Genomic DNA, 15,517 nt, shown 5'->3' on the forward strand with positions numbered 1-15,517 from the left:
ATACATCAGTGTCTTTTGGATATATGCCTAGGAGTGGTATAGCTGGATCTTGAGGTAGCACAATTCCCAATTGTCTGAGAAAGCACCAGATTGATTTCCAAGTAGTTGTACAAGTTTACATTCCCACCAGCAATGAAGGAGGGTTCCCCTTTTTCCACATCCTCTCCAGCATGCATTGTCACTTGAGTTTTTGATCTTAGCCATTTTGATGGGTGTAAGGTGAAACCTCAGGGTTGTTTTGATTTGCATTTCCCTGATGACTAAGGATGTTGAACATTTCTTTAAGTGTTTCTCTACCATTCGATATTCCTCTGTTAAAAATTCTCTGTTTAGCTCTATACCCCCTTTTTTATTTTTTTTCTTTATTAATCACACTTTACTCACTTTGTATCCCCCCCCCCGGGTTTCCTCCCTCCTCCCATCCCAATCCCTCCCTTCCTCCACCCTCTGCCTGCATACCCCTCCCCAAGTCCGCTGATAGGGGAGGACTTCTTTTCCTTCCTTCTGATCCTAGTCAATTAGGTCTCATCAGGAGTAGCTGCATTGTCTTCTTCTGTGGCCTGGTAATGCTGCTTCCCCCTCAGGGGGAGAAAATTAAAGAGCAGGCCATTTTTTAATTGGATTACTATATTTGTTGCTGTTTAACGTCTTTAGTTCTTTATATATACTGGATATTAGCCCTCTGTCAGATAGAGGGTTGGCATAGATCCTTTCCCAATCTGTAGGCTGTAGTTTTGTTCAGAGGACAGTGTCCTTTGCTTTACAGAAGCTTTTCATGAAGTCCTAGTGTTGATCTTAGAGCCTGTGCTGTTGGTGTTCTGTTTAAGAAGTTGTCTCCTGTGCCAATGAGTTCAAGGCTCTTCCCCACTTTTTCTTCTAACCAATTTAGTGTGTCTGGTTTTACGTTGAGGTCTTAGATCCACTTGGACTTTAGTTTTGTTCAGGGTGATAAGTATGGATCTATTTGCATTTTTCTACATGTAGACATCCAGTTAAACAGCACCATTTGTTAAAGATGCTATCTGTTTTCTATTGTATGGTTTTGGCATCTTTGTCAAAAATCAGGTGTCCATAAGTGTGTGGGTTTATTTCTTGGTCTTCTTTTCAATTCCATTGATCAACCAGGCAGGTTCTATGCCAGTACCTTATTTTAAAGCATACCTGAAGTATCTCTCAAAATGAAAATGACACTAGAGAATGCTACATTCTGTTTTCTTCTAACCCAATAAACTCTTAGGTAGGAGGTACCATAACACACACAAAAAATAACTATAACATTGACCTTTGATAATTTCCCCAGTGTGCATTTGCTAGAAGAAACCATGTGTAATGTGAAACAGTAGTGCTGCCATGTCAAGGACATTCTGGGTTTACAGAAGAGGGAATTACAGACATTGTGTGTATGCTGACCTTATAAAGTCACCACCATAAACTTTTTTAGTTCTCACACTGGAAACTGTTCAATCTGGGATGTTTGTTAAAGTAGTCTTCAGTTTTACACTTATCTCAAATGCTTTTATTAGTTTTTTTAAAGAGGTTTATTTATTTAAAGAGCGAGTACACTGAAATGACTGGGACAGTTCTCCCTATAAACCTCAGCTCAAGCCTCTGTTGGCAGCATCCTAACCCTCATTGTCTATGAACATCACTAATTTGGCAGGCACTCTTTACACGGGATTATATCTTGTCTCTTAGTGCTTTAACTCACCATCCTTTTGACAGCTTATGGCTTACCTAGTTTTTTATTTGTGTTTAATATGATGGCAAAAAAAAAGGCCTAACTTGTGAAAAATGTGTTAGCATGATGCCTATTTTGCATTTATAGGTGAGATTTTTTTTTTATAAATAAAATCCATTAAAAAAATCTAATCTTTATTTTAAATTAATGCAAATTCTGAATTTCTTTCTGGGCATAAGTATTTTAAATATTCAGTCACTCAAAAGAAAATTTTAAAATAGAAAAGTTCAGCTGCTTTCTATCTTATAAGATGATGCTTTAAAAATCCAGGAAACCAGACCAAAGTTAAAGCTTAGAGCCAAGGAAGCAGTGCTGTTGGTGTGCTTCAACAGGGAAACAAGAACACTCAAGAATGTGAAGCCTTGTTTTATTTAGAAGAATTACCAGTATTCCCAATCTTGCTGTGTGTTCTAGAAAGGGCGTGAAGGAGAGGACATGCTCTGCTGCTAAGTTGTGAAGAATAAGACAGTTCACAAACAGTTGGTGGGAACAAGAGTGGTGGTTCCTTAGCTTGTGTGCTTAGCAGAGTGCTGAGGTATTTTTCTGCTCGGGATATGATGCAAAGGCTCTTGAGCCTCGGGGACGGGGGTGGGGAGGGAATGCAGTAAGAACCTATCCCTGGTCAGTACTTACCTTAAGAGGAGCAACTGTGGAAGCCCAGACACAGGATGGTGAGATGGATGTCTTGGAAAAAGGAAAATACCTAAGTTTTAGAGCAGCTGAGATTGATCAGAAAGCTGTGAGCTGGGACATATTACAAAAGATCAATCAAAACTGTATCCCAATCCAGGTCTGCATGCTGCCCAGTTATATTCTATCAAATGGAATTTATCCTCACAAATGGATGTTATACATATCTCAACCATGGACCTAATTAAATAGCTGATAACAATGGGTATTATTTTTAAAGTGTAGAAATTTAAAACCAACATATTTTTCTTTTCTGTGTAGGTCGTTTATATGCTATGCAAACCGGAATGAAGATTGATAGCAAAACTCCTGAGTGTCGTAAATTTTTGTCAAAACTAATGGATCAGTTAGAAGCTGTAAGTTAAACACTAATAACTTACTCCCTGGCTGTCTTATGTGGTACTTTATTTTGTGTGTTTGTGCATTTATTTGTTATCATTTCAGTTCTTTGCCAAGCAACACTTAGCAATGTCATCATACCTGAAGAAAAATGAGGAATTTTAAAAACCCACAATATATCCAAGGGAGTTTCATATATAAAGTAGGCTCAGTTATTGTTGCATACACATTATTTTAAATGGCTTTCTGATCATCCTTTCAAAAGTAGTGAGGCCTTTCTTGCCTTCCTTCATATAATCATATAGATTAATGATTGAATAATTCCTAAATAGCTCTTCCTGGAATAAAATGGGCTTTTTAGTGAAAGGAATCATGAAGAAGGTGCTACCAGTTGCTTATTCTCTCCTTCCTCTTACTGGCAGGCCAGACATACTCCTCGCCTTGTTAGATGCTGATAGGTGATAACAAGTCTCACCGTCAACATGGTGTACTTTTACAGGTCTCTGTGCAAGTCATTTGAAGGAAAGTTGAGTTGTTTGATGTGAGTGTCATTGAATAAGAATGTAATGCCACATATTAACAGTCTTAGTAACCAGGATTCACTCAGTAAGTCCTGTGCCCTGATATCCTGGCATCATGGTTAATTTGTATTATCACTTGACACAGCCTAAATTGATCAGCTTGGCCTGTGGGCATATCTGTGAAGAATTGTCTTGATTGATAATTGGTGCAGGAGGTCTCAGCCCACTGTGGGTGGTTCTGTCCTCAGGCAGGTGGGTGCAAGCTGTGTAAGAAAGCTTACCCATGAGAGCCAGAATGCAAGCCAGTTGTCATGCTTTCCCAGTTTCTGCTCTAGGTTTTGCCTTCAATTCCTGCCTGACTTTCTCCTTTAATGAGGGATTATGACCTTAAGCCAAAGGTCATAAGTGTAAGCCAAAGAAACCCTTTCCTTTCCTCACTTTCCTTTTGGTCATTTTTGTTTGTTTGTTTTGTTTGTTTTTTAATTGCAGTAGCAGAAAAGCAAGTTTATCTCTTAAGAAAGGCAAAAACAATGACACTGTCATGCATCCACTCCAAGTGCTTCTTTGACAGCAGTGTGCTTACTTTCTGTCTATTTGGATATTTTTTTAATTGGATAACTTGCATAATATGGGTAAGGAAAAAAAGTTAAATATACTAGAATGAAATTGTTATCCCAGTACTTTTAACATTTTCATTGATTTTCTTTATTATTCCAAAGTTACTATTCAGATGAAAGGGCCAGTCCAAGGTAAAAACTTAGAGCCCAGTTGTAACTGGCAGCCATAGATATAGTAATAACAGCTAAAAGCTTCAGGATAAGGAGAACTCAGTTCTTTGCAATGCATATAATCACATTTATGTAGGGACTCATCAAGAGTTTAAATGTCAAGCCAGGTAAGTTCATTCACGTGAATGCATACCTCTGTGATTCAGTGTTTGCATTATACTTTAAAGATTTCAAATATGTCATGACCATCAGATATTTTTGAGAATAAAATGAAGTATCATTATTTTCACTAGATTTTTAGGAGTGAATCTGTTTTTGCAAATCAATTTGCAGCTTGAACACAGTAAATTGCATTATGGGCATTTGGGTGTGTTGCTGCTGTTATACAGAATAAGATTAGCCAAAATCACCTTAAATTCCAACAGTATGTGTATCTCTTCTAAACTTTAAATTATTCTATTTTAATTTAAGAGTGTTGCTTTGTAGGCAATCCTGGGATTGTGTGTATGTGTACTTGTGCATGCACACAAGTATGCCTGCTGGCATGCATGTGTTCCACATGTATGCAGTGCTTGCAGAGGCCAGAAGAGGCAATCAGATTTTCTTGAACTCGAGTGACAGATTGTTATAAGCCGTGGTGTGGATGTTGGAAACTGAAGTCATGTCCTCTGTAAGAACAAATATACTTTGCCCTTGAGCCACCTTTCCAGTCAACCTGTAATAGAAACATTTTAATAATATGGTTGCCTAAATATGATAGTCCTGCAAACAATTTTATTCTAACATAATGGTCCTGGACAAGAGTAACAGATTTTAATATATTTCAAATTGCTGTATATGTAGTGGATGGATATGCAAATTGAAAATCTGCATAGTTGTAAATTAATGTTGACTTGGGCTGTATGTGTCTAGATTTAAAATAATCTGGTAATGAGTTTGTCACTTTCTACCTCTCCTAGTTTGGTGTGAGCTTTCCTTTAAACGTTATTGTGAAGGCACGATTTTAGGACACAATGATGCTTCTAGTCTTTTTTTTTTTTTTTTTTCATTTGATGCAAACTGAAATGGTACAAAGTTATTTTTAAATCATGTGCTTGAGAAGCTTCCAGTTCCATTTTAGGGTAGTTGTTAGTAACTGGGTATTGTTTAGCATGGTTTGATTCTTCATGAGGATACTTGGCAGTGTTATCTTTTGGTTTTGGTTGGTTTTATCTTTAGAGCTCAGTTATATTCTGCATCTGTGAGGGAATCCATTTGTCTAAATACAGGAGGCTGGAGTAAACCTGTTTTTATAAGATTTGCTGTTACAACTTTTATTGAAATGAAAGTAATGTTCTTAAAGTAATTATTAGAATTATGTTTTAAGCAGACCCTCCTGAGAATACACAATCATGAGCTATGTGTCTCATTTTATTTTAGCTTAAGAAACAGTTGGGGGATAATGAAGCTGTTACTCAAGAAATAGTTGGTTGTGCCCATTTGGAAAATTATGCTTTGAAAATGTTCTTGTATGCAGACAATGAAGATCGAGCTGGACGATTTCACAAGTAAGTGAGGATAGGAAAATAAAAACTCTTTTAAAGTTTGGCTTCCTTCTCACCAGAATTACCTGGTTTTCAGTTGAATACTTTCTGACCACCAGAGTAACGGTTTATATATTTTGGAATTGTAAATCCACAGTGATTTTTATTTTAGGTTACAAATGTGGGCCTTTCTATTTGAAGAGAATAACTTTAGGAATTACCTATGTCAAACTCATTTTTCAGTAAATGTATCCCAATTAGACATTCTTTACATTTAGTAAAAATAGTCAAAACAAATTTGTCTTGATGAAGTCAATTTTAAAAACATAACAGCCTAGCTGGATGTAGTGCCACAAAGCTATTATGACATAGGGGGATCATCAAAAATTCAATACCAACAAAGACTGCATTGCAAGACACTGCTTCAAAAAAACAAGGGACCACAAAAAAACAAGAGTAACTTAGATGATTGATTAGTCATTATTATAGTATTAAAAACCATAACAATACATGATGATTTGATAGAGTCAGGCAGTACCACATTGTTAAAAGAGGAAAAAAACAAAACAAAACAAAACAAAAAACTCCACAGTAAAACTTTGCAGCATTTACTTACATTGTGAGTGTTAGTTTTTTCTGATAACATTAGCAGTTGGCTCCCATTTGTGTTCGCAGTACAGATTTTATTTCAATTGTAGTGTTTTTAAATATATTTGTTTCTTGCAGGTACATGACTGCATTTCAGTGTTTGCTTGTTTGTTTTTAGTTTAAATAACAACACTTTTTCTCTTCCAGAAACATGATCAAGTCCTTCTACACTGCAAGCCTTTTAATCGATGTCATAACAGTATTTGGCGAACTCACAGATGAAGTGAGTAAACACTTTACTGTATAATAGCTGAAGCTGAGTAATGTTGCTTTTTATCACTTTTCTGATTGCATTATTTATTCTGAGCAGCATGTCTGTCAGAAGTGTAAAGAAAGCAAAAAGGGTAAATTGTTTTCTGGCTAGCTTTTGAAAATCAAATGAAACAACACTTTACACAAAGGATCACATACTTTGAAAAATATTTGATTTCTTGTTAAAGATAGATAAATAGGTAGATAGATAGATAGATAGATATCAGAAAGTAATGTAATTGTAAATACAAGTATTTAAAGAAAAAGAATGGTTTATATCTGGGTCTTTGATTCAGTTCCATTAATCCACCAGTCTGTTTCTATGCCAGTATCATGCAGTTTTTATTATTGTTGCTCTGAAGTACAGTTTGAGATCAGGGATGGAGATACCTCCAGAAGATCTTTTATTGTAGAGGATTGTTTTAGCTATTCTGGGTTTTTTGTTATTCCATATGAAGTTGAGAATTTTTCTTTCAAGCTCTGTAAAGAGTTGTTTCAGTAATTTGATGGGAATTGCATTGAATCTGTAGGTTGCCTTTGGTAAGATGGCCATTTTTACTGTTAATCTTACTGAGCCATGAGCATGGGGGATCTTTATCTTCTTCAGTTTCTTTCTTCAGAGACTTGAAGTTTTTTTCATACAAGTCTTTCACGTGTTTGGTTAGAATTATACCAAGGTACTTTATGTCCTTTGTGGCTATTGTGAAGGTAAAGGATATTGTTTCCCTAAATTCTTTCTTAGCCCTTTTGTCATTTGTATACTGGAGGGCTACTGATTTTTTTGAGTTAATTTTGTATCTGGCCACTGTGCTGCAGGTGTTTATCAGCTGTAGGAGTTCCCTGGTAGAATATTGGGGTCACTCACGTATACTGCACATGTGTGTGTGTGTGTGTACCATATATATATATATATATACATATATATATATAATCTGCGAATAGTAATACTTTGACTTATTTGCCAATTTGAATCCCCTTGATCTCCTTTACTTGTCTTATTGTTCTAGCAAGGACTTCAAGTACTATGCTGAAGAGATATGGAGAGAGTGGGCAGCCTTGCCTTGTCCCTGATTTCAGTATAATTTATTTAAGTTTCTCTCCGTTTAGTTTGATGTTAGCTATATAGGCTTGCTGTATATTGTCTTTTCTATGTTTAGGTATGTGCCTTGTATACCTGATATCTCCAAGACTTTAAACCTGAATGGGTGTTAGATTTTTATCAAATGCTTACGGATACCTGATTTTTGACAAAGATGCCAAAACAATACAGTGGAAAAAATATGGCATCTTCAACAAATGGTGCTGGGATAACTGGATGTCCACATGTAGGAAAATGCAAATAGACCCATACCTAAGACTCTGCACAAAACTAAAGTCTAAATGGATCAAAGACCTCAACATAAAAGCAGACAAACTAAATTGGTTAGAAGAAAAAGTGGGGAAGAGCCTCGAACTCATTGGCACAGGAAACAACTTCCTGAACAGAACACCCAATAGCTCAGGCTTTAAGATCAACAATCAATCAGTGGGACCTCATGAAACTGAAAAGCTTCTGTAAAGCAAAGGACACTGTCAGCAGAACAAAGCGACAGTCTATAGACTGGGAAAAGATCTTCACCCACATCCGATAGAAGGCTAATATCCATAATAACTAATAACTCATAACTCAAGAAATTGACACCAACAGATCAAGTAATCCAATTAAAAAATGGGTTACAGAACTAAGTAGAGAATTCTCAACAGAGGAATATCAAATGGTGGAGAAACACTTAAAGAAATGCTCACCATTCTTAGTCATCAGGGAAATGCAGATGAAAACAGCTCTGAGATTCCATCTTAAACCAATCAGCATGGCTAAGATAAAAAACTTAAGTAACAACACATCCTGGAGAGAACTTGGAGAAAGGGAAATCCTCCTCCATTGCTGGTGGGAGTACAAATTTCTACAACCACTATGAAAATCACTCTGGCACTATCTCAAAAATTTGGAAATAGCACTATCTCAAGAACCAGCTTTACCAACCATTCCTGGTTATTTACCCAAAACATTCCCAACCATTCAACAAAGATATTTGCTCAACTATGTTCATAGCAGCTTTATTTGTAATAGCCAGAATCTGAAAACAACCCAGATATCCCTCAATGGAGTAATAGATACAGAAATTGTAGTACATTTACACAATGGAATACTACACTTGCAGGCAAATAGTGGGATCTAGAAAAAAAATCATCTTGAGTGAGGTAACCCAGAACCAAAAAAACAGGCGTGGTATACATTCACTTATAAGTGGATATTAGCTGTATAATATAGGGTAGCCATACTAAAATCTACAGACTTAAAGAAGCTAAACACTAAGGAGGACCCTAGGGAGGATGCTTAAATTTCATTCAGAATGGCAAACAGAATAGATGTTAGAAGGGGTGGAAGAGAGGAAATAGGATGGGAGCCTACTGTAGAGGGCCCTGTAAAAGGCTCCACCCAACAGGGTTTCATAGCAGATGCCGAGACTCAGAGCCAAACTTTAGGTGGAGTGCAGGGAGTTTTATGGAATGAGGGCTGGGGGTGGGAGGAAGTAGAACATAGAGAAAACAGGAGCCTCATAAGGAAACCAACAAAGCTAAAAAAATCTGAGGCCAGGAGTCCTGCAGAGACCAGTGAATCAGTCAAGGACCATGCATGGATAGGACCTAGACTCCCTGCTCAGATGTAGCCTATTGGCAGCTCAGTCTCCATGTGGTTCCCAAGTAAGGGGAGCAGGGGACTGCCTCTGTCATAAACTTGGTTGCCTGATCTTTGTTCACTTGCCCCTGGTGATGCAGCCTTACCAGGCCACAGAGGAAGAGGATCTAGGCAGTCCTGATGAGACTTGATAATCTATGGGCAGATGGCAGAGAAGGAGTACTGCCCCTTTCAGTGGACTAGGGGAAGGGGATGGGGAGAAGAGAGAGAAGGGAGAGACTGGGAGGAGTTTAGGAAGGAAGCTTCAGTCAGGATATATAATGAATAAATTGTGAAAAAAATAAAATTAAGAAAATAAAAAGAATGGAAAAAACAGAAAGCACAAATAAAAAAAGTATTCTCCAGAATTCTGTTCATAGCACTGTTCATTTGAAAAGGATGAAGGAATGGGCATGAGAGACAGCTCAGCAGTTAGGTGCATTGACTGCTCACTTTAAAGTGAAAATGTAGGAAAAGACATTCATGCCAGATACTAAGTGACCTAAATCCAAGTTGGAATAATAAGCAAGTGAACTTTAAGAACATTATTATTGATGGTGACAGGAGACATTTCAAAGTAGTCAGGTTCATGTAGAAAATGGCACAGTTACAAATGCTTGTGTACCCAATAACAATATTTTCAAATTAAATGAAATGTTTAAAGTTTTATAATTATTGTTGAAGATTTTAAAAACCTTACTCACTGATATATAATATATATAATAATACATATAATATACTGTATATATATATATATATATACAGTAGCTTTAACAATCAGTAAAGTAAAATTAAACAAAAAATAAAGGTTGGCCCTGCAATGTTTAGAATGAAAAAAAAAAAAAAAAACAGACCTTTCAGACTTTACTTGGTGGAAATGTTAGATGTTAGTGAAAAAAATTGGCAGGTTTTGTAATATGAAATATACTCCCACCTTTTTACACTGAAGTTCATTTTCTGGTTCTCTCCCAAGAGAAATAAAAACATATGTCTAGAAAAAGAACTTGTTCATTGGAAACTTATTTATAATTACCAAACTCTTGAAACAACCCAGATATCTACATCTGAGAAACTGATAAACAAAAATTGTGGTGTTACTCAATATGATAGAGAATTGGCTGCCTGTGTAGCCTAGAACATGGATAAACTGTAAAAATGCTGATCAAAAGAAGAGTAAAATTGTATATTGTGCATGGTATATAATTTATATATATATATATATAATTTATATGTAATTTATAGCTACAGACAAGTTGTCTTAATAAAAAAGATGAAAAATACTTTTAAGGTTCTTTTAGGGAAGCAAGGGAAAAGTACCTGGAAAGGACTGTAAACACCGTTTTGATTAATTAGAAACTATGTATATTAAGAGGAGTATGGTTTACACCAGCATCTATTTACCAAGACTATAATTTATATACTTAATATTTATATGTCTCAAATTATAGATCAAGCTATTGAAAAATTTTTAATATTGAACTGCTTATCTATACGCGACTCTGATATTTCAGCTTACACCTACCAGAATGACTAAGATCAAAAACTTGAGTGACAACACATGCTAGAGAGGATATGGAAAAAAGGGGAACCCTCCTCCATTGCTGGTGGGAATGTAAACTTGTACAGCCACTTTGAAAATCAATCTGGCACTTTCCCAGACAATCAGGAATAGTGTTTCCTCAAGATCCAGCTATATCTATACACTCCTAGGCATATATCCTAAAGATGCTCAAGTATACAACAAGGACATTTTCTCAACTATGTTCATAGCAACTTTATTCGTAATGGCCAGAATCTGGAAACAACACAGATGTTCCTCAGTGGAGGAATGGATACAAAAATTGTATTTACACAATGAAATACTACTCAGCAGTTAAAAACAAGGAAATAATGAAATTTGCAGGCAAATGGTGGGATCTAGAAATGATCATCAGGAGTGCAGTATCTCAGGAGCAGAAAGACACATATAGAATATACTTACTTATAGGTGGATATTAGACATATAATGTAGGACAATATGTGTAAGAACACATACAGCCTAGTTCTCATTTCTCTATTCCAACGCAGTCTAAGAACAGTGAAGCACCAGTAGCAGAGAACACCCTGAGCACCTGATTTGATTGTGAATACCAGTCCCTTACAACAGGAACCAGTGCTCTCACACAAATGACTGAATCACAATTCAGGTCACGAAAGTACTACATTATGTTGGACCTTCTTGTGCCAGAAAATGATAAAGTGTGGCCATAATTGAGAGACTCAGTAGTCTCTTTGAAAGGGCTCCATTGTCTTTATGAAAAACAACTGGGCATGGTGGTGCACACCTATGATTCTGCACTTCAGAAGTTTAGCTAGGAAGATTGTAAGTTGGAGGCCAGTCTAAGCTAAGTTGAGACCCTATCTCAAAAAATAAATTAATTAAAGGGAGGGGTAGAAAAGAAAATAAAAAATTTGACCATCAGTTTTGATAACAATGGACAGTAACCTGTGTTTATAAATCAGTGAGTCCATAGTGTTGAAATATAATATAATAATTTATATAAATAGGTAATATATAAATATGTAATAAATAAACATAATAAAATGAATAAGTGATGGAAGAACAGAGAAAGTTCTTTATAGTATTAGATTGTTAAGGAGCTCTCCTCAGCTTACTTAATAGCATCATTAATAGCATCAAAGAAAGAAACAGTACATTCATGGATCTTTTTAACCAGGCTGTGGAATCTGCATTCCTAGTATTAGAGCAAGTCAGCATGCTAGTATCCTGTTCAGTATCAAGTGGTCTGTGGCAATGCTACAAACACACACAGTGTGAACCAAAATATACAGTGAACCAAACATGAAGAAACTTCCAACAGATCTAATCCGTGGACATTCTATAACTATACTAGCATGTTTTTATGTCAAAATTGGGAAAGTCGGCAATTAAATGGACATGATGACTAAGTGTGACTAAATGATGCATGCTTCTTAGATTAGATCTCTGCCTTGGGGAGAAATAACTGCAGAGGACATTACTGACACAGCTGACAAGGTATTATGGCTATGTTCTAGACAGTACTGTTGTGTGTGAATATTCCTATCTTGATATTTGTTGTATATGAGATTGTCTTCCATCTGAGAAAAAGATGGGGAGACATAGCATCTTAATGAGTTGGAAAATGATTACAATAGAATATATATCTTGCCTACATATAACATATCTATATGTAAGATATGTTTTATATATATATATTTATATATATCTCTATATACTGTTACTAAAACTTTCCTATAAATTTAATGAAACTATATTATTAAACAGTTAACCATCCATATTTTGTTCGGAATCTTAACTACTTTGAATGTACGTTCCAATGTTATAATAACAGAATAGGTAAATCCAAATTTGTGGGTTAAATTCTTTTTTGTTTTTTTGTTTGTTTGTTTGTTTATTTTTACTTTTATTAATTAAAGTTTATTCACTTCGTATCCCACCTGTAGCTCCCTCCCTCTCCCCCTTCTAATCCCACCCTCCTTCCCCCTTCTCCACGCATGTCCCTCCCCAAGTCCACTAATAGGGGAGGTCTTCCTCTCCTTCCTTCTGATCCTAGTCTATCAGGTCTCATCAGGAGTGGCTTCATTGTTTTCCTCTGTAGCCAAGTAAGGCTACTTCCCCCTCAGGGGGAGGTGATCAAAGAGCAGGCCAATCAGTTCATGTCAGAGACAGTACCTGTTCCCACTTGGGAACCCACTTGGACACTGAACTGCCATGGGTTATATCTGTGCAGGGGTTCTAGGTTATCTCCATGAATGGTCCTTGGTTGAAGTATCAATCTCAGAAAAGACCCCTGTGCCCAGATTTTCTGGTTCTGTTGCTCTCCTCATGGAGCTCCTATCCTCTCCAGATTTTAATATTTCCCTCTTCTTTCATAAGATTCTCTGTACTCCGCTCAAAGTTTGGCTATGAGTCTCTGCATCTGCTCTGATACCCTGCAGGGTAGAGCCTTTCAGAGGCCCTCCTGTGAAAGCCTTTCAGTGGCAGGCTCCTTTCCTGTTCCCTGTTTTCTCCCTCTTCTGATGTCCATCCTCTTTGCCTTTCTGAATGGTGATTGAACAACTTAGTCAGATTATTTTTATAGTTAGGTTTTGCTCTCCTCTTTAAAATACTGTTTTGTGAGATTATGATTGCTTTGAAAATTATGTGACTATAAAACTCAGGCCTAAATCTGTCAGGAAATATAACAAGTAATTATAAGTATTTCAGTATATAGTTGTTATTGTAACAGTTTTTATTGCTTGTTTCTCAAGTATTTCTTATTGTTTCACTGCTCCTGGCATCATATAAAACAGCTATTGGTTGTCTGATTTTAAGGACTAGAGGTAAATTTGCTGTAGACTAAGAGATTACTAACCTTTTTTTTTTCTTTTTGCCCTTCTGTTTACAACTTGTTGATCTCACATATATTCTTAACACTGTCCATTGAAACCCAAGTTAGAATGTGTATTCAAGTTTAAAAACTTGTATACATTAACAGTTTATTGTTATATTTCAACAATTTATAAATGTGGTTTCTAGACAGCCAACTTAAGGATTGTTACAGTATTTGATGAAAGGAATGAATTCCAAATGTATCCATTGGTTCATTCATGCATTGCTTGCTAAGTTCTAGTCAGTAGCAGTGCAGCAGTAACTGGGAATGGTTTTCCTGAGAGAGATAGACAGTGTTTGTCAGTACAATAAACATGATATCAAGTTATAGCTGTAACTGAGAAACTGAAGGTAGGAATAAGAATTTGTAAGTTAATTTGTGGAAGGCCTTGCTGAGAATCAGGCAGTATTTTAGCAGAGCCTTGAATGCAGTAAGAGGGGGACCCCATAGATAGTCCAGGAAAAGGCAGTTTTATTGTGTACTCATACTTTTTTTTTTATTAACTTCAAGTTTTATTTCCAGCCTTACTTAGCAAACTAGAATTAAACTCCCATTGAGGAACAAATTAATTAATCCTTCTGCAGTTTCCTTAAATGCAACTATGGCACAAATGTAAAAGACAATGTTCTGAATGGTTCCTGCACCATAGCTTTACAATGATAAACATTGTAAGTTCTTTTTTTTTTTTTTTTCAATGCCGTTTATTCAGGAACCTTGAACAATCATCCGACCCTGGGGAAAGCCAGCCCACAGCTTAAATAGCCTCTGGGTAGCCAACCCCAGCGTGCCATGTGGGCAATGCAGATAAGTCCACATACATGGAAGCAAGCCAGATCCCCGGCCTTAGCCAAATATGGAGTTGTTTGTGACAGAGAGCTCTCACCATCAGGAAGGTGGAAGGCAGAAACCAGCTCTATCTTTAAGGCGTGGCATTACGCAGCTCTCTACATTTCCCCCTTTTTGTTTTAGACGCATCAGGCAAGAGTAGAGGTCTGATCTCTGATATTAGAAATAAATTGGGACTTTGTACCGATGTTCATTTAGGTGTCATCCACCCAAAGAGCATCAGACCCGTCCGATACCTTTTTCTCAGAGGCGGGACCTGGGGCATCAACCCGCATGCAATCAGACTTGCTCTTCTCTGGGTCGAAAGTGGCTGACCCTGAGTGCAGTGCTTAGCCTCACATCCTGAGCATAACATTTTAGCTTTTTATGGTAGCCAACCATGCTTGGGGAGACTGTCCTGCTTCAATTGCTGTAAAGGCCTGAATGGTCATGGCTGCATTACGCTGTTGTGAGACTCTAATATTGCATATACACCACAGGCAAACCAAGGAGACCAACACCAGAAGGCCTGCTAACGCTCCCATGCCCGCCCATTCCTTCAGATGATTCATGGCTGCAGCAATCCATGGTGATAATCCTGTGGCTACTCCTGCGTCCACTCTGGTAGAATTTACTGTGATAATGGCCACTCTCAGCTGCTCCATCGTAGTATCGAATTCTCCAGTCCAATTACCTAAAATATAGCTAGACAATTGTTTAGACAGATTTGCAGCACAGGGAAAATTCTCATGTTGTATGCTAGTGACTCAAAGTCCAGCATACTTTCATTGACAGCCCGGTTGAGCGATTTGCCATAGGGTATCAATTTGCTCCTGCACGAGGTCAATCCTCTGATTGAACACCATCAAGCCTCCTTTTAGTTGAGCATTAATTCCCTTTTGTACATCTAAGGCATGAGCTACATTGGCTAAAAGATTATTCAGGGTCTGAGCAGTCTGCACAGTATGACTCATGGCTAATGCCACGGTGGTAGCTCCAACAGCCGCCAATGAGATGGCAGTAACAGTGGCGGCTGTAGTTCCAAGATCTCTTTTCTGTCTGAAGAGAGTCATAACGTGAGGGGCATCAACAGGCACAGGCACCCAGCGAGGCATGCAA

At 37.1% G+C, this 15,517-nt stretch overlaps 1 protein-coding gene across 1 annotated transcript in view; it reads left to right on the plus strand.

The window, feature by feature from the left end:
- Positions 1-15,517, plus strand: part of Vta1 (vesicle trafficking 1) — a 74,802-nt gene that overhangs the window by 21,483 nt on the left and 37,802 nt on the right. Inside the window, exons 2-4 of the mRNA XM_060380228.1 lie at positions 2,690-2,784; positions 5,436-5,563; positions 6,335-6,410. Coding sequence (XP_060236211.1) covers positions 2,690-2,784; positions 5,436-5,563; positions 6,335-6,410 — 299 coding nt within the window. The remainder of the gene's footprint in view (positions 1-2,689; positions 2,785-5,435; positions 5,564-6,334; positions 6,411-15,517) is intronic.

The sequence above is a fragment of the Meriones unguiculatus genome, chromosome 3 (genome assembly GCF_030254825.1).
Source record: "Meriones unguiculatus strain TT.TT164.6M chromosome 3, Bangor_MerUng_6.1, whole genome shotgun sequence".
Lineage (NCBI taxonomy): Eukaryota > Metazoa > Chordata > Mammalia > Rodentia > Muridae > Meriones > Meriones unguiculatus.